This window comes from Hemibagrus wyckioides, linkage group LG20 (genome assembly GCF_019097595.1).
Source record: "Hemibagrus wyckioides isolate EC202008001 linkage group LG20, SWU_Hwy_1.0, whole genome shotgun sequence".
Lineage (NCBI taxonomy): Eukaryota > Metazoa > Chordata > Actinopteri > Siluriformes > Bagridae > Hemibagrus > Hemibagrus wyckioides.
The window spans coordinates 15555545-15575661 of NC_080729.1; the positions used below are offsets into that span (position 1 = coordinate 15555545).

General features: G+C 40.2%; 1 protein-coding gene across 1 annotated transcript; it reads right to left on the reverse strand.

Moving 5' to 3' along the window:
* Positions 1–88: 88 nt before the first annotated feature.
* vapal (VAMP (vesicle-associated membrane protein)-associated protein A, like) lies at positions 89–18610 on the reverse strand. Its single transcript, XM_058418273.1, has 6 exons — positions 18452–18610; positions 5802–5954; positions 4717–4820; positions 2322–2402; positions 1031–1213; positions 89–544 (listed from the first exon to the last, which is right to left on the reverse strand). The coding sequence occupies exons 1-6, from the start codon at positions 18507–18509 to the stop codon at positions 383–385; spliced, it is 741 nt and encodes a 246-aa protein (XP_058274256.1). The 5' UTR covers positions 18510–18610; the 3' UTR covers positions 89–382.
* Between the last annotated feature and the right edge of the window lie 1507 nt (positions 18611–20117).

A 20117-nucleotide genomic window follows, 5' to 3' on the forward strand; every position in this document is an offset into this window, starting at 1 on the left:
TTGTCTGCTGAATTACCTTCTGTCTAGATCACAAAGTAAAGTACGGTGTGGGAATAAAAAGAGACAGAGAGGGAAAAAGAGCCTTAAATTCTGCTCCTTCTTTTTGTTCTCTCTTAGTCTCCCCCATCTCTCCCTCTCTCTCTCTCTTTCTCTCTCTCTCGTGTTGGACTAACAGTGTGTGAGGCTGAGGACGTTATGATGCCGCACAGATGTGTGTTTCTGCCGCTGGCCCAGCTACCAATGATATGGCAAAGTCAACAGAAAGACATTCTCCTTTCATCCAGGCCATGTGAGCTCTCCCTCTCTCTCCCTCTCTCTTTCCCTCTCTCTGGAACCGGTTGATAGGCAGGCAAACACGTCAGACTCCTCTCCACTCGTCCATCTACAGGATGAACTTGCCGAGGAAGAATCCGATGAAGATGGCTGCTATGACGACCAGGAGTGATGGGAGGGAGCTGGTGGCCACCTCCCGGCCAATCAGAGAGCTGGAGTTGGAGGCCGTGTGCTCGGGTCGCTGAGCTTTCCTCAGTCTTAATCCATCATCCTGAAAATGTAGGGTAAATGCAAGACATGATTCAAACACATGTGCGTCACCAGCAGTGGTGATTTTCAATTCAAAGTGTCAGCTGAAGAGCTAGAGATTTGTTAAATGCTAAAATTATGGTAACATACCCAAAACCAACCAACCCAAAATTAATCTTTAATACTCCTTAATATTTCTGACAGATTTTTTTTTTTAATCTCACAACCTAACCAGAATTCCTACCATAACTGATTGGAGTTAAATCACTATACTGACAAATTCAAGCAGGCAGCGGTCAAATCACTTTGACATCTGAAATTGTTCTGAGCCTATAAACCACTCAGATTTCAGACTGTTGTGGGTTCCAGTGGTCTCCAAGTGGTTGAAAATGAACTCCAATTCCAAGTTATGTTCGTTCATCTTGAGGCCACTTTCACACGATTCAGACATTTTTTTTTTTTTTTTAACTCCACCCCCTCATCGCTCTGGCCTCTATGCTGATGTTACCTTAAGCTGCCGGTTCTCCTCCTGCAGCTTGCTCATTTCCGTCTGCAGTCGCTTGCACTCTTCGAGAACCTTCTTCATCTCTGTGTCGTCCAGGGCAGCGCTGGCAGGTTTGGGTGCAGCGGGTCCTTCCGCCTTGGAGGAGGCCAACACGGGGGCAGACTTGTTCACAGCATCCACATCGTTCTACGATTGCCAGTAAAAACACAGAGATAGACGCGTAGTCAAATGCGACAGGACTTGGGAGTGGCACTAACACTAGTTTGCAGCTTGATGTGGGCCATCGCCAGGGACACTCGTGATGACATCACACTCGTGAAAAGGGGGCTAGGAAAGCTTTTGTATTGTGGTCAAATTTTTGCTACTTTGTTACAGACATCAAACGGTCAGCCACTGACTCCTAATAAACTAGATGTTTTACAGAATGTCTCCTGGCTATTGATGAAACATTTCACTTTTGTGCACCACCTCATCTTGATTGACCTTTGACCTACGCTATGTCCATGTGCCAGCCCTGGCCTTGCTGCCTGCCAGCCTGTCTGACCCTCACTCATGTGAGTTCTCCTGTTCTTGATCTCTGAATGGGGGGCAGTCCTGAAGCCCTGTTTCTCACTCCTACCATTAAGGCCGTTGGGAGTTTGGTGAAGAGGGTGGGGGTGGGGGGTAGCTGTGTTGCCCTGTCCAGTGGCAGGAACAGCTGCACCAGGGACAGGTACAGAGGTTCCTATGGCAGACTGCAGGTGCTGGGATTGACATGAAACACTGAAGAGCTTTTTCTCCCTTCCTCCCCAACCTCACTGATTCCTACAAATATTTTATACTCTTCCTCCCAGTTCAGTTCTTTTCCTTCCTTCTTTCATTTTGTCACCTGTTCTTCCTTCCCTGAATTCTATTCTTTCCCTCATACAACCCTTTCCATCTTTCCTTACATGTCTTTCCTTCTTTTAATCCCTTCCCCAGTCTTATGTTCCCTTACATTTCCTGTCTTTTTTATTCCTTCTTTTCCTTCATTGTTTTTCCCCCCATCCCTAAATTTTCATTCCTTCCTTCCATTTCACTTTCCTTGATTCTATTTCCTTGATCCCCCCCCCTTTATCTCAAATTTCCCCCACTCTTCCTCTTTCCATCCCTTTCCATTCTTTTTTATTCCTTCCTTTTTCCTCCTTCCTTCTCCTTTTCTACTTTCTCTGCCATTTTGTTATTTTCCATGCTCCATCTTCCTCAGCTCTTCTTTTCTTCCTCCTATCCTACAGTGTCTTCCCCGCATCCATCCCTCCATTACTCATGTACTCACCATTTTATCGTTTTCAGAAGGCAGCTCAAACACACATCTCAGTTTGGAATCCATGAGCTCATCGGGTTTTGCGTCTTTCCACTGCAGGGTCGAAACACAGACATGCAATTCATCAGCCTCGACAAGCGAAGCAGCTGGAACCTCATCCCACACACGTACAAACATCATACAAGCAGTCACAGTGAAACAGTAACACATCAGACACACCACATGTTTACACACAAGCTTGTGCACAAGCACGCATGCCAGCGCACCTTCTTTAAACTGGTGACCCCCACCCCCACCCCACCCCCAGACTAACAAGGCAGAAATACCACTGACTCTGTGTTTTTGGTTCAAGTTTGAGGTTAAACTGCAGCCAGGAAAATGTCTGACACGTTACTGTAGTGCAGGTGCAGTGAAGGGCTGAATAAGACCCAACACCCGCAATTCTATTAAATCAGCTCGACCGCTGTGGTGTGGTTTCGATGCTTATAGACTTTCTGTAAATCCCTGAGTGGAACTTTGGCTCAATATAAAATGTTAAGACAATATACCTTTCAGTAATTCTTCAATAACAGATATTAACTTATTAAACGGCATATTTTCCTGTTGCACTCTGCCCGTGATGGGAGACCTTTTGCCCACATATTTGACAGAACTGCAAATAAATCTGCCAACATGTTAGTTATGTTTTTAAATAAACCGATAAATTTGTTAATGCTTCTAAAATGACCGGATCTGTCGGAACTCAACGTTGCTATCTCGTACAGAAGGACAAAGAAACCTTATATTATTCCTGTCTACAACACGTTTCTATAGATATAGAGGACACTGTAGTACATGTGTGTATTGTTTCTTCTTGTCAATTAAAAAAAAAAACTCAATGCAACACAAGGTACAATAGCTTTTGTTAACTTTAATGTTTTGGGTGATCTGTTCCGATTCTTAGCAGTGTACACCGAAAAAAGGTTAAAACAAAGAATAATAAATGTCAGTTCTTCGGAAAACTTTTAAGGATGAGACTCTTAAGGGAGTGCTGGAGGTTGTTTGCTGTTAGCTGCAAAAGTTCTAAGTCCAAAAGTACTATACTGAATAAAGGTTCATTTCTCCTGAGCAATATAAGCAACATTTTATAGATTTTTTAAAAAAATAATAAATTTCTTTTTTTTTTTTTATTTATTTAGTTTTGCACAGCATGCGTGCACTATATATTTGTTTTTTTTTTTAAATATTTTTCCATATACTTTCTCGCTTTTTCATTTCATTTCATTTTTTAATATAGTTTTATATTTTTATTTTTTTTTTAAATACAGTTTATATTATAGGATATATTTATTCTATTCGCTTTTTATTCTTATTGACTATATTTTTATGTTGTGGACCGTTTAAAAGTATTTCCTTACATATTATACTGTGTATGTGACAAATAAAATGTCAATTTTATGCTGCATTTCATGTTCTGCTTTACACTGAGACAACGGCAATACTAGGAGTTTATTCCATACTAATAAAATCTTGGTCAAATGGTCTTGGTCTTGGTCTGCAGCAGACTGCGTGAGATCAGTAACGTTCACGTGTGCCGCACATCAGATTGTGCGATTCCGGTCCTGTTGCGATAGTCGTACAATGCAACATTGGCTTTCACGCGCACGTTCCCAGATGTCTGCCAGAACTTGTTTTGTCGGGCATCTTTGACTGCGAAGGCGCTAAATCATATCAAGTCATCTGAGACCGAAGATGTTAACTCGCGACCGAGGAATTCTTTCATGATTTGCGACAGATTATCTTACAAAAGGTTACAGTGTTGAACATATGTAGGATTTACATGCATCAAGGTGCAGAGTGTAAAACCTCTGCTAGGTTTGGCTAATAAACAATTACACGGTGTTGTCAAGGATTTGTGGGTTTATTATGGAGTGGCGTCAGGATGGAATCCTGAGCTACATTCAGTCGGACAAAACTAAAACGTGTCCTGGGTGTGATTTATTGTCCTGTTCCTATTGTCTGGTTCTACATGGAATCTTTAATGTCCACTTAAGCTTCGTGGTATGGTCACTGAGATCCTGGGGATGTTTAATATCTGAACTGATATAACGTAACGGTCAACTGAAGCTCAGTTTACTGCTATGAGCTTTCCATGCTGTTCATACCCACTTAATAAACAAGGGCAGAACGTCGTCTTATTAAACGTTTTTGTTCATTTCCCAAATTGGTCATTTTAGTTGCCACAATAATAATAATAATAATAATAATAATAATAAGTTGCATTTATCTCTCACAAGAACTTGCACACATCCTGCACAAGGCATCATGGGGAAAAAAAAATACACATGGCTACAGAAAAGTCTTTGCTGCCCTCTACTGACTGAGAAGGAGGAATACAATCTCACACAAATCTCCACTTCATACTCACCATGGTCTCTGTGTCTGTGATGGCGGCCGGTGCAAAGATGGTTTGCACCATGAATTTGTGTTTACTTTTCTCATTGGGATCGTAGTCAAAGGGCTGTAGCATTACTGTTTAAAAGAATAAAGAAATGATGAGAAACGTCCCTGAGCTTATGCACAACTTTGCACAAGAATTCCATATTCAAGAAATAAACCTTAAACTCTACATGATTATTAAAAATCCTACAGCAAACATTAACCTCAGTGGGATCACCTGCTTCTCCGTCACTTAGTGTGCTGTTTATTTACACACACACACACAAGTTTGTAAATTTTTTAGTAAGCTGAATCAGACTAAAACTTCCCACCAAAACTTTTAATACTGATTTTCCTCATCATCACAACAAATTACCAAACATGTTCATGGAAGATCTGAATCTACTTCCTGTAATGTAGCTCAGCCACTGCATCAGTGACAGACTAAATAACCCCACGCTCTTGTTTTACAGGACGCTTTTTTGTTTTATTTTTTCAGAAGGATCGGGGAGGAAAAAATATATGGAACACTTTTCACATTTATTTTATATTTATAAGTGAAATAAATTAGCAAACTAATTCAACCTGACAGTATAATTCGCTGAAACTACACTCATATTCATCATATTGATCAATGTGATCATTCTAAATGCTAAAACAAAACACAATCAGACTGGAATTCTTACATGAAGCACTTCATTGCTACAGTTGATTATGGTAATTATTAACCCATTAAAAATTTCACATAAGGAAACCTCAAAAACAGTGACCTTAAACCTATTATATACACATGAAGGCTGTGGGTACATAATAGCATTAAAACAAAGCACCATTTCAGACTAGGAAATCTGAGTGTTGTTTGATTAATAAATGATGACGCTGAAGGTATTTTAGTCCCTGGACTGCATCAGCCTTTTGACAATTCAAATTCACAGCAGCTGAAATATTAATACTTCACAAACATTTGCATGTAAACACATTTGGACTTTTTTTCCCCCTGCTTCTTTACATAACTCTTGGTTATAAATGTATAAAGTAAAATGAGACGATTGACAACTGGTTTAAGAAGCTGACCTGAGATGCTGATCGAGGCGCCAGGGTCGATGGCGCCGCTGTTGGGCCGTACGCAGTACCGGCGTGGTGCTGTGGTCTTCACTTTGAAACACACTCTCTTGTCTGACGGGTTCGTCAGCTTCAGGTTAGCCGTGACGACATCTGTGAACGGACCTGAAGGGATAGGAGAAAATTTGACTACTTGAAAGATCCGTTTTTTAACCATTCAGTCACGTGTATAATTTAATTATTTTTTGCACACCAATTATCATTTTTGCACACTAGATCAGCTCCGTTGAGGGTTAAGGACCTTGCTGAAGGGCTCAACAGTCCAGCTTTAGTGGTCCTGGTATTTGATCAGTAGCCCAACATCTTAACCACTGAGCGTCCACTTCCAGCCATGACAGTTCTCTTTCAATGCATAACCATTAATGATTCATTCATAGCTATAAATAAGACATCGATTTAATTACGTGGTTATGTTTTGTTTTGTTTCATAGCAGCGCTTCACATTACCACATCCGACTAAAGCCATGCACAACCAACAGATATATCGGTATGTATTTATTTAAACTGAGAACAAACCCATATTTTGTATGTATTCCTCCTTAATAACCAAGCGGTTCCTTCACTAATAAGACCAAAAAAATTTCTTAAAACTTTCCTTTTCCATTTCTTGGTCAGCTCTGCTACCGTATTTTTGTCGGGTATTCAGATAATTAGTACTTCATGAATTATCTTCCACCTCATGCCTGATTTGTGACACGGTACAAAAAGCCTGCTGTGCGTTTTAAGATGCAGATTAAATCTATGTTGTTGGGTTTTTTTTGTTTACTCCAGCTTCATAAAAGCAATCATACAAGCTAAATTGTTTGTGACTAAATACATAATTACCTATTCTGCACCCAGACTAGGAGCGAAAAAAGCACACACACCAGCAGAAACGTGCATTAAAAAGGAAGCGGTTCACATATTCCAGTCTGTTTAACATGACCTTAGAAGGTTTTCCTTTATACAGGATGGTCAACATGAACACGGTTGAGTCATTCCTGGGGGGGGGGGGGGACCCTTGCACATACTGAGTCCCTTGTGCTTTAACAGCAAGTAATTGAGTGTTACTCACGTAATTACTTCACAACTGTGAAATCTCCATTTCACGCTTATTCGGATCGGTGGCTGCATTTTACGAAGAGGTGTAGGGGTCACAGCCTGACTGTCTTTTCACAGGCTGAAACTCTCACCATCTATCTGAGCAACGTGAAAATAATGACTGAGAAAACCCCGGAGAGAAGTGTTCAGGTTGAATGTGTTTATATTACACTAAACACTGTTAGCCTGTTCCTAACGTAATCTCTCACTTTCCTTTCTCTGTGAGCTATTCGGAGCTTGCTGCGAATTGAATGCGAGTCGGAAGCCGGAAGATGGATTCATCGCTGATTTTGTAGATATTAGTTGAAAACCGTCTACTCAAACTGATGAAGCATCTTGAAGGGAGAATTTCGTCAATTCAAGTAGTTTTCGCCGAAAAATAAAATAAATAAATAAATATATAAATAAACCTACACAAGCTGCGAAAAAACTCAGCAAAATCCTGTAGGACATTGTTTATTTAAGTCATGCAATGCCTTAGAATGCAGAGTTGTGAAACTAGGAACAGCAGCAACTATACAAAATGATCGTACATGTTGTGCTAAAGAGAATATTACATAACAGGAACAGGAACATCAAATGGTGATTTTATGTTGCAATGCCCCCTTTAACATTTTGCAATGCGGTGCAGTGATACAGGAACTCATTATATGCTTTAGCGAAACCTGACACAGATGCACTAATTTAAAGCAAAACTGAGTTACGTATCCACAACATGTGCGAGAGTATAAGCTCATTTACTTAATACAGACGAAAGGAAAAGAATATTATTGGTTAACATGTATTCTGTTCAAACAAAGGTGTCTACGGTTATGTGTTGTGATATCACAGGAAACTCTTATTGTAAAGAAATCACAGGTTTGAACCGTAATGATGCCACAACCTTCAACAGCCAGGAGCCAAGAGACAAAAACTCAACAATAGCCAATTGCAGGAGTGTGGGAGCTCATGTATGTGGAAGGCGGCAGAAAACGCTTTCCTCCAAGTATGCCCTGTAATGCAGAATTGTTGGACCTGGATGGCTTCATGTGTCTCAGAGGAAGAACAAGTTAGCTTTCACCCTTCCCCAGTTGGGTCTAGTGGATAGTGTCTTTCATTTCGTGACATGTATAACTGTAGGATAGGCAAACATCCACCCTCAACATGTGATTTTTTTAAAGAACAAATTCTAAAGACTAAAAATGTTAGATAAGAAACACAGGGGAAGATAAGACACCCCATAAAGCACTGTAGTGAGTGAGTCAGCATGCCATGTTGCGTGATTAAGAGTTAAGTCATTAACAGTGTTCATATGAAGACATAATTCTTCCATGTCGTAATAGATTACGGGATCCTGAGGGTAAACGAAGAAGCAATTCATGTTTGACCAGAAAAATCAGCTATATCCCAGTTTCATTAATCCACGTTCTGGACACCAGATCATCACCCCATTCCAGATGTAATCTCCTTTGCCGTTATAATAAGCATCACTCTTCTGGCAAAGCTTTCGACTAGAGTGTGGCTATTGAGGTTTTATCGAGGGCATTTGAAGGTCAGACGAGAAGGCCTGGGGTGCAATTGGTGTTTTAATTCATCCCAAAGGTGTTCAGTGGGATTGCGGTCAGGGCTTTGTGCAGACCACTCAAGTTTTTCCATCCCAACCTTGACAAACCAAGTCTTCATGTACTGTTGTGCTGGACCACATTTTGACCACTTAGTTCTCTGTGGCAAACTTTCTGGTAACAGTTTAAAGACGACCCACATTTGTGTGATGTTCATGTGGCCACAAACCTTTGGCCACATGGCGTGATTGTGTTTTGATGATAGTGATGGTAGAGAGGGCTGTCTAACATGTTGCAAAATCTCCCTGGGTTGACTGTGAAGGGCCTAGCATATGATTTACATCATTATCATCTTCGTGATAACCATTGTCGAAGCTCTGTCGATATGGACGCCTTGTTCTGGAAGAGACCGTGCATCAGGATAGAAATGTTTCAACATAGGACAGGTAATCGGTCGAAAGACTCATAGTGACGTTCCTCTGTAAGGGGATAAGTCGACCTACACATAAGGCAGCAATAATACACACAGCATACCGGAGCCAGTGCTTTTGTTTCAATTGTCACCTGCCTGTACGGCAACTGATAAAAATAGTTAATGATACTCAAACTTTTGGACCGTAATGTTGCTTATCTGCTGTTTAGTTACTGCTGAACCAGCCCCATTGTTTTCCAGAGATTGTTTGCTTTACACTTGGGTGTGGGGAAGGAGAGGGTGTTTCACTGAGAACATTCCAAAAGTGAAGCACTGTGCAGTGAGAGTGACTCCAGAGTGTGCTTTGGTTTTGCTCTAGATGGCACCTGTTATCAGACCATGGCACGAAGAATACAACTGAAAGTGGCAACTATACAAAAACAGACAGAATACAATCTGATACCAAATGGCAATACTTTAATTGTATATCGAGAAATGATTTTAAACCCTGTCTGCGGGATGACGTCTGGGTTACCTCTAAGAAAGCACGGGCAATCAGATCTCACTCGAAATTTGTGAGAATTCTTTAAACACCACCACCCACTCAATTTATAATTTCATTCGAGATGGCGAACTTATCGATTAAAAACAAGCTAGCCATCAACCTTTAAAATTATCTTTTGACAATAAACCTTATTATTCCACAGCAGTGTTTACATTAATTTCGTATCATTTCTATAGTAACAGCCTACACAAGGACCCAATGTGTATGATGTGCATTTGATACTGTGAGGATTTCTGTAAGGAAACACTGTGTTGTTCTTTAATAAATCAAAAATTGTTAGTATTTACATTTAAAACAAGTTCGATGCTACTTATACTTATGGGAAAGTAATAACTGTGAGTGTACCTTCCAGCTATTTTCCTATCACAGCATGCCTGCTGAGATTTATCGCTTAATTATTAAATCAGTAGCAAATGTCATGTGATTGTAATCTTCCTGCCCAAACCTAATACTGAACATTCTTATCCTTTTTTTTTTTCCCCACCACTGATTATAAACCTGATCTGGACACTTATGAAATTATGATACTTGTGGCTTAACTGATTCAATGCACCACCAGCAGTGAGGCAGTCGAGACCTAATCAGTATCAGTGTCCGTAATCTGATCCTGCATTAATCCCTCTTCATTTAGTAGTACACTATTACTTAGAAATTTCTCCTCCTCGGTTCTCAGAGTCAGCCAGGAACAGCTTTATACGTCAATCCCATAACAGGATGTGCAGCATATTGTTCACAATACCCACTTCATTTTTTAGTGGTGAGGCTTCAGAGGTTTCCATGTGACGTATCCAGCAATTCCCTACAGTCACCAGTAGACGTGATGGCTAGAATTTAATAACAGTTTAGAGAAACCATCTAACACTCTTACCTTCCCACTGGAGAGATAGATTTTGATATAAACAGATCCTCCTTCAAAACTATTGGAACAGCACGTCCAATTTATTGCTGTAGATGGAAGGTTTCAGACCAAAAGATGAATATGAGAATTTCTTATTTGGATAGAAATATGAGAATACAGCCTGGTATTTCTGTAGAGATGGTATTTACGTTTAGATGTAGAATATAGCACATTTTGTCTGAGCTCAGGCAATTTTCAGGCAGGCAAAAATATTGCGACTGACAGGTGTTTCTAGTTACCCTGGTGTGTCTTGTTAGATCTTTTGAACATCACTTTGGTGTTAGCTTTTAGTTTCAGCAGTGAAGACTGCATTTGTTGTTAATAAGGATAAGCCACCATGGAGATCAGAGAGCTGTCTATGGAAGAAAAGTAATCCAGTCTGATGTTGAGAAAAGAGGAAAAAATCGGTCAGAAACATCGCATAAACATCGGGCATAGCCAATACAACAATTTGGAAGAAACCACTAATGTACTGAACAACAGACGCTGAACAGGTTGGCCAAGGAAAACAACAGCAACTGATGACAAATGTGAGAGATTAGAAGGAAAACACAAAAAACAACAGTCAGTGACATCCACAGGGCAGACATGAAGGCATCGCAACCCACCAGTGAGAGAGGAAAGTGAGGCCATACAGCAGATTTGTGATGGAAAGGCCGAAATGTGGATAAAGTAAGACTCTAATCATGATCCAATACATAGTTCAGGTGTGAAACATGGTAGTGGTGGTATCATGGTTGCTTCTATAACAATGCACATTAATCTTGATTGATGATGGGACTCTATGATATGATAATAGCAGCAGAATGAATTCAGAGGTTTTCAGGAACATTTGGTCTGCGATCAAACTGAGAAATCCATCCGAATAAATCACGTGGAACTTTATCATGCAGCAAGACCATGACCTAAAGCACACTCCCAACACAACAAAGGACATTATCAGGGGAAAAAAGTGGAAGGTTCTAAACTGGCGATGTCAATCAAACCTTAACACAACTGAGCAGCTTTTAACCTCCCGAAGAGGAGACTGAAGAGAGAAACCCATCTGAAACAAACGACTGAAAGCATCACAAAACCAATTTAACATTGCCACAGTGTTATTTACTTTCAGCTTCAAAAATGATCTGTTCCTATACTTTTGCTCACCTAAATAATAGGTTGTCCGATAGAAATGGTTCAATGTTGTTTAAGACCTGGAAATAAGACCTGATGTTCTCGTCTCATTTCCATCTTTTGATCTCGAACCCAAATGTCTTTTAATTATAGCACAAACAAATAAATTGACCTTGTCGTTCCAATAGTTTCGGAGCGAACTGTAGCTGATTTAGCTTCCACATACACACCATGGTCCATCTACTGAGCTCCATGTCTTGGATGGCATGGCCAATGAGAGACAGACTAATTGAGATGAAGTTCAATTACGACAAAGCGGTGGATCTTATGACCGGGCATGACTCGTATTAGCATATTAACCATCATCAGGTACGCTCCGAAACGATCAGATAAAGTTCAGCTTGTTTTGAAAACCCAGAGCCAAACGTTTGATGCTCAACTTCATCAACAGAACAAGCACTCTTCTGTACTGCAGAAGCTCTACACAAAATGTACTAAATGTTTTTATAAAAAAAAACAACGTAATATAATTACATCATTTTATTAAAAAAAGAATAACAAAAAGCCAGACAGTCCTCTCCCTCTGCTTAGCTTGTGTCTTGTCCAAGTGATGTCTTGTGTCTTGATGCAGATGGCTTGATTCACTGCAACTGAACCCGATCTAGAGTCTTCTAAAAAGTGGACCGAGGTAACCTCGCTCTGATGCTCCTCGACACCCGAGTGTGACTGTTGTGTTCTCACCTGCCCAAACAAATCACACCGAGGACTAAACACTGCTTACATGAAAACCCTGTCTGAGCAAAGAAAAAGCAGAAAGTACTTTTGAAATTCTATTAGTGCCTGGTCTTAGTCTGCCAATCCCACCCAGAGAGTAAACACAGGCCCACCCAATACGGACTCATTACTCATCACCAACATCTGTAACAGATGAAAGCCTGATGTTAAAGCGGACCTGCAACCTCATTAAGAAAAAACACACATTAGCAACGATGCAGCTGAACTAAGAAAAAGGGGGAAAAAAACCCAATTGCCATGTAAGGCCACAATCACTGGACCAATATACTTATTAAAAGTGAAGGCAAGAGCTACATTTTTCTATCAACCATCCCCCAAAGCATCACATCCTGCACTAACCCAGACTTTAAATAAAAAAATAAAATAAAATAGTTAAGGATCACTGACTTTTTAGATGCTCAAGCAAATAGCAAGCATCATTAGAAAAGAATTCTTCAGTTATATACAGAGCTGACCAGCTCAGGCTCTCGGTCGGGTCACGGCACAGTGATTAAAAGCATTCCAACTGATCCAGCGACGGATGAAAGATCTCCTCCTACGCTACAAGCAAAATCATGGTTATTTTTTCGAAAATAACAGACAGAATGGGTTCATTAACATGAACTTGCTGGTGACGTGAAGATCCGAATACACTGCCGTGTATTTGTAAGAGAGTTTACAGTCAACCTAATGATGAGCTTTGCTTCGGGAGGCCATCGCAAAAATGCTGATGCACAGCACAAGTAAAAAAGAAGTCACAAGATTGTAGCATTTGCCTTCCGTCCAAATTCTGAAGACGTGCTAATTCCAGCCCCGTAGATGTTTAGACGTCATTTTTCAGAAATCTAGGCCAGAGCTGATTTGTATACCGGCTTATGCTCCTCAGTCTATTTATGCTCCAGTGTCAAAGCTGGCGAAGATCACGATTTGGAGCGCTGAAGAGCAAAGCACAGCTTGGAAATAAATCCAAACTAGCCGTAGTACTGGCGGAATATGCGCGTGTCTGTTTCCTTTTACATAGCACTACATATGAAAGTTGTACTGGAAGTGATAGTGATAGGTAGGAGTACTACAATGCTACTCGTAATAAAGAAAATGATGTAAAACCAGCAGGCTGGATAAAATGTGTGGCTCAGACATCTCTCTCTCTCTCACAGGATGAAAGGTTTTTGTGTTCGGTCTGACCCCAGAAGCATTTTACAGCTTCAGATAATGTGTTTCTACAACCTTCAGAGCATTAATATCCATTCGGATTTAACAAATATCATTGTTATTGTCACTATATAATTTTGCTGGCAGTTTGTACGCAAGCCTATATGTTGTGGTTTACGTATACAATCTATTTTAGCACCACAATATGATTCGTCATATTCCAAAAGCTAATATCTATATTACATCAATAACCAAACCATTAACAGTTAATACTGATAGAATATGTTTGTTACTGCAGACCACAACGTCCATTATTACACACTAGTTAACAATAATGTCCATCTAGGTTATAGATTTTACCCTAACTACCAGAACTTCCATTTTAAGGAAAAAATATATTGTATGTAACGCTCTCTTTAAGAAACTTTGTATACAATATAAATCAGCTTAGCATACACTTAAATGTCACAACAAAACATTTCTATACTAATCAACATTCCTCAGAAAGGTCTGGATCTCATGATGTGGCCTAAATATTTTTTTTAAAAAGTGCCATGACTCACAGAGTTGCATAATGCAGCAAGTCACTTTTGTTATTGTACCGTCTCTTTACCATTCTTTAAAACATTCTTTAAAAGACTACGGATGTTTGTTTTACACGTTCGGATCTGACAAAACGCGAAGAAGTCAATTGCGTGACTCAGCTCATTATGACTCAGACCATCGCCTACTACGATCACAATGCTTTATCTGATGGCCAGGTTTGTAACAGATAATAATAGCATGCACATAATAGGTCATTGCAGATGATGCAGCGAAGTGCTTTGCTACTTAAGGGGGAATTACTTGTAGGCTTTGGTCATTCATTCACTCAGCAGTGTAACAGAGACCCTTGATAGTATTCCTGCAGTCAATACAAACAAACAGGACGTCCAGCAAGTCCTCAATCACTCATCTTTAGAGCTTGTGACGCTACAGACAAACAAGATGCACAGAAAACATCATTTTATTGTTTGTTGTGTGTAGGTAATTCCCTTGGTACGAGGTATGTATTTTTTTTTTTTTTTTAAACAGAATACTTATATTACATGTACGAGTTATATTTTTCCATTTTCCTTTTCCAGCTAGCTAAATTTTCAAAATGAAAGTAGCTTTATTGCTCAATACCTAGTGATAATTGCCTGTTGATTTTTTTAAAAAGACATTCAAGGTCTCATGTCAATCTGGTTCTGCAAAACCACTCCTTCATAAGATGAGGTCTATTCCAGTTCCCTTCCAGTCTCGAATCAGGCGGCGAAGAAAAACAGGGTTTTCGAGGCTTGTCTGTTTGCTAAATGGCTTCGTGATTCAATTCTGCTTCCATTTGTAAATCTAATCCTTGAGAAATGTCCGTGCTATGCCACGCCACTCAGTGACCGAGTCCACTAAGATACATGCTTGGGTGCTGGTTACTCGTGTTGCACTGCATATAATGTGTTACAAAATGCCCACACTGGGATGCTCTTGAGGTAATAAGATACCCTTTTACAACTGAATATTTCAAGTCTTGTATCTGGATTTCTTTTTATCCGATTTGCTTTCGATTAGAGAGGCTGAATTCTTGTATGTTAATATGGAAATTGCCTCGTTACATTTGAATACATTCCGCATTTTCTCCTTGTGTCCTTTACTTTGCATTTACTTTCATTTCAATATGGAAAATCCCTAGCTGGATATAACCCTGATAATCAAGACTCATGAAACATCCAGTATATTCTATCCTTACCTTTGGTCTACAGTACGCTAGCAGCTGTAACTGTATTCACCGGATATTCGTTGTCACAGAAAAACAATGTTGCAAAGCTGCTCTGTACTAGGAAGCTTGTGTCCTCTTTCTCTACAGTGGCTTCACCATCTCCTCCACTTTCACTCATGCTGTACCAGTCTCCCAGGCCTCCCTGTCTCTATAAATAACATCGAGGGGGAGAGGGAGACTGAGGGGGAGAGAGAGAGAGAGAGAGAGAGAGAGAGAGAGACGGACATACAGACAAACAGCACAAGAGAGAAAAACAGACAGAGAGAGAGAGAGAGAGAGAGAGAGAGAGAGAGAGAATGAGAAAGATGGAGAAAGACATCAGACTCAGAGGAACAGAGAGAACAAGAGACAGACAATGGACATAGAGGAAAAAGTGAGGAAAAGAATGGATGGATAGCGACCCTGAGCAAGAACGACATAAAATACAGACAGACAACAATGAGAACTGATAGATAAAGAAGCAGATAAAGATGGAGATAGAAAAAAAAAAGAGAACAGATGAGAGACAGACAGAAAGAGAGAGAGAGAGAGAGAGAGAGAGAGAGAGAGAGAGAGAGAGACGCAGATCGGAGCAGCCCTGCTGCTGCCGTTTTTAGCTCAATGGACACGGCTGCTTGGGTCCGCTTTGGCCTTTCCAAAGCTCAAGCAGCAGTTCAGTGCTGAGAGAATCATGTAAACAGGAGGTAAACGAACACGTTCCTCCTGCACTGATGGACTAAGGGAGATCTCTGTGCCGGGTGATACAGGGACACTTGAGTCGACCTGCACCTGCAGGCAAGGTTTGCCAGATCATGTGACTAATGGTGGAAATCAACAGTGCAGCTCAGGACGGGTGGGGTTTAGTTAATGTATGACCAGAAGGATGAAATGTTTAAAGTGGTGTATTAATAATGTGGTGATGCAGCTTTGGAGCTGGTATTCAGTGGGGATTTTTTTGGATGGGGGTGTCATTCAAGTGAATCACTAAAAAAAAAAAAAACATTGTTACTTGTGTATTTATTTTCCAGCAGAAAATCCAAGCATGGATGTTGATTATGATGGTGAGCACGAATTTGGAATGGTACCTACAATCTGTACCATTTTACGTCACTGACACAATTGCCAGACCTGTGTAACAGCATCCTGACCTAATTCACAGGAAACAGAGCTTTCTGCTGGCTATGATTAGGCTACAAAGCATGCAAGCCAGCTGAGGTGTTGAGCAACATGTTGAACATCATTATGGATCAGATATAGAGGAGGACAGAGAAACAGATCCAACAAACACTCCTCAAGACAAGGAATCTCACAGGACATGATCAACTGATCTCCTGACTTTCTGGCCCAAATACTTGACCAAGTCCTGGTCACGAACATAAACTAATCAACAGGACAATTCTGTGTGGTCTTCGAGAATTCTTCACATAAGCAATTAGAATTTTCTTTGTGTGTGTACATATCCACTTTGGTTGTGTAATAATAATGCTATGCAAGCTAGGTAAAGCTCTCTGATAATATGGAAATCATTTTGAATTGTGTTTTACATCACTGTAAAGTCCAATCGCAGTTCTGGAAGACTTGTCGCAGACAGCAGTGGTGTATGCCAGGTTTGCAGCTGCTGGAACCACAGGCACTGCAGCTTGACAAGGTCCAACTCAATGTCTGCATAATATGCGGTCTAACATCCTACCCTGATCTGGCTTCAGGATATTTGCAACCATGCTGTTGTTGATGTTGTTGCTGATGCAAATCAATGACATCAAAATCTTCACGGACAAGATGAGTAAAGAAAATCAGTTCACTGATTTACAAAAATTTCTTTTTAACCTAGGTTTGAAATCACATTCAAACATATGAATGGTCCGATTCAAATCAAAGCAGAGATGCTAAGATATAGAATTTGACCCATTTCGTGTAGAGTACAGGCGGAAATATTCATCCAAGCAATCTGAAAACAGATTTCACCTATGATACTCTGATTATATTTGGAATTTTTTTGTGCCATTATAAAAACTCATTTTTAAAGCTATTTCTTAGGCAGCCGCGTTAATTGATCACGTGACACACGGTGTTGTGAGTGGCCATGTGACAATTATATAGTGAGATTTAATTGGCTGAATGTTTACGTTGTCCCTTTTCGTGTCATTCATCCATTTGATCCGTCACATTAACCTACCAGATGTTGTCTGCGACCTAGTAGTACGAAACAAGGCACATGGTAACAGATCTTTTATTACTTTTAAGCTCGAGACCATCACTGATGTTAAATTACATGTTTATGAGCTTGTGTGCGTGTTCTTCCCCCCACCCAGACTGCAGCTCTTGCATAATTTAGTCACTTTACAGGCTGCCTGATGTAGGATAAATGAGCAGTCTGAAATGTATAGCTGATGATGATGATGATGCAGAATTGATCTGTGCACACACCCTGCTTCCATGCTCAAGCCATCAAGCTAAAGTCCCATTTGGCTAAAGAACCCCGCCCTCCTTAAGGATACTTCATTAAGGCGAGACTCAAGCTAAAGTGAACAATTAATCGCCTTTTTTTTTTTTTAATAAGCATACTAACCAAATGTAATTGCCAAAAACAACAGGGTTGCTAGATGGCTTCCTTTAAAAAAAAAAAGTTGAACCGGGAACACTGTCTTCTTGTAATGCACCTTGTCTGACAGAGCATCAAATATTCATGCGAGCTACCCTCGCTATCTGACAACCTTCAACTCAAACCCCGATGAGACTAAACTAGTTCATTAAACATACGCACGTGTCATATTTAACGATTTAAACATACAACTGTGTGTGAACTTTCTTTATTTAACTTGGCCTTTTTTTTTAAAGTTACGCCAACGAATTAGCCTACATCAGCACCTGCTAGCCAGCTAGCAACATCCACGTCGTCCCTGTAACCCTATCCACACTGACTAGCTCATGCTAACGCTAGCGTCAGATGCTAACTAATCAATTCGGTGCCAAAAAAGAAGCCGGGCTCTGAAATCACCCGTGTGTATTTAGACAGAAATGTGACCAAGAAATCGGTTATGTTGAATGAACAGTTTATCGTGGTTGTGTAAGGTGTAATGCGAGCTATCCGGCGAAGCTAGCCGAAGTAAGGTGAGTGTTGGGCCGCATAGCGACGTCACTCGAGCCCGGGGATCCGCAGTTGCCCGAGTTCCCCTGCCTCAAACATGGCGGCGGATGCAGGCAGTGGGAGTGTGAAATCCGTGGTTCACTTTATTTTCTAAAAATTCTCCTGATCAGGTGTCAGTTATGGGTCGGAAGCGCAACTGCCTTACCTTTGAATTTGAGATCAGTCGGGGGATCGAGGATGAGAACCTGCTCCAGCTTGGACATGTTTGCCGGGGGATTTGCAGCGCCGGATCGCCGTTTCCAGAGAGCCACCGAGCGCGCGCGCGGAGAAATCCAAGCCCTCAACACTGACACACACACGGGAGCGCGCACGCAGATCCCACACGCCAGAACACGCGTACAACATCACTACCATCAATTATCCGCCTCTGTAGTTAAACAAACTCAATTTATCTGTTTTTTAGCTACTTTAAATTCAATATAGTCATTTCACTAATTGTGTACAGTCCGAGGAAAATACATGACCAGTAGGCACGTTCTCTATTCAGTGAACCATTTTGCTATATAAGTGGTACTGCAGTATATAATGTGTATTATTACATATAGTATTTTTATTATTATTATTATTATTATTATTATTATTATTATTATTATTATTATTTCTGTATCTCTAAATGGTTTAGTTTAGAACATATGACCTTAGACTAATAACAGTTTTCCTCTGTGGTTCTCCGGTTTCCTCCCATTGCACAAAATCATGCATGCATGCAATTGTATTAAATATTCTAAATTGTTGTAAGGTCTAAATGAGTACCTGAACATGTGTGCATAATTCCCTGTGACAGATTAAGTGTCCCACCTGGGGTGTGTGATCTACCACAATTAAGCAATATCTGTGCATGAATTAATGAATTTAAAACGTGATAAAATAGTTTCCAGTTATTTACAGGCGTAACAACTTCAGTAATGGTAGGTTATAGTTATTATGACTGTAACAAAATGCTCCATAGCATCACCGAATCTAAATTTTGTGTTATGGCATGGCTTTCATAAAGAAATATACTGATACACATGCCTTGTGATCATAAAATGTGACTTTCGTTATTATTCATTCGTTATTTGTTTTTGTTTGTTTACACTGAAAGGAGTTTCTAACTGCACAAGGTTTAAGAAGCCTTTTGGCCATACTAGACTTTGTCGTTTGTGAGGGATAGAAAGTAGGGCACTATTTCAGACCCACGGCTAGTTCCTTATCATAGAACACTCTTCACTAAACAAAGCTATTTATAGAGCTTCAGGAAGACCAGTCCACTGTTCAGTAATAATTAAAAGACACAGGTTACAGCCAAAACCACATACTGCCTTTTGCCTCCTAGATGCAATTTTGACATTCAGTATATTATGCGGTTTTGGATGCAAATGGTTTTGGTGAAACCACTTATATAAAAATCTTCCCTATTTTTTTTTTATATGTCTGTTTTATTTAACAGATGAAAAGCATCAGAGGCTTTGACAGTATACCTTACAGGCAATGCAGATGGCAAACAATATAAAGCTTTTATAGGAATATATTGTTCATGGGACATTTTGAATGCAGAAGTCTGCTTCTACAGCGTCAGCCCTGCCTCTTTGTCATATTTTTTTTTTTTTTTACAATCCATGATTATGATTTTGATGTGACAAAAAGACAAAATGTCCCTCAGGTCAATTTAAAAAGTGTTTTGATCTGAACAGATGGTGCATGTTTTTTTCCCCCTTTGACACAAAGAACATGTTGCAGTGGTGCTTTGATCATTGCTCAGCGTCCAGCCTTTCTGCATAGAAGGCAGTTATTGGCCTAAGAGCCATCTCAGCACTGTCCAATTGATTTTT

Excerpts from the sequence above, each read along its gene's own strand:
- vapal (XM_058418273.1), bottom strand. The coding sequence starts at position 18,509 with ATGTCCAAGCTGGAGCAGGTTCTCATCCTCGATCCCCCGACTGATCTC. Across the intron at positions 1,214-2,321 it reads CTTCTGAAAACGATAAAATG|AACGATGTGGATGCTGTGAA; the intron begins GTGAGTACATGA and ends TGGCAATCGTAG. Across the intron at positions 545-1,030 it reads AGGAGAACCGGCAGCTTAAG|GATGATGGATTAAGACTGAG; the intron begins GTAACATCAGCA and ends CTACATTTTCAG.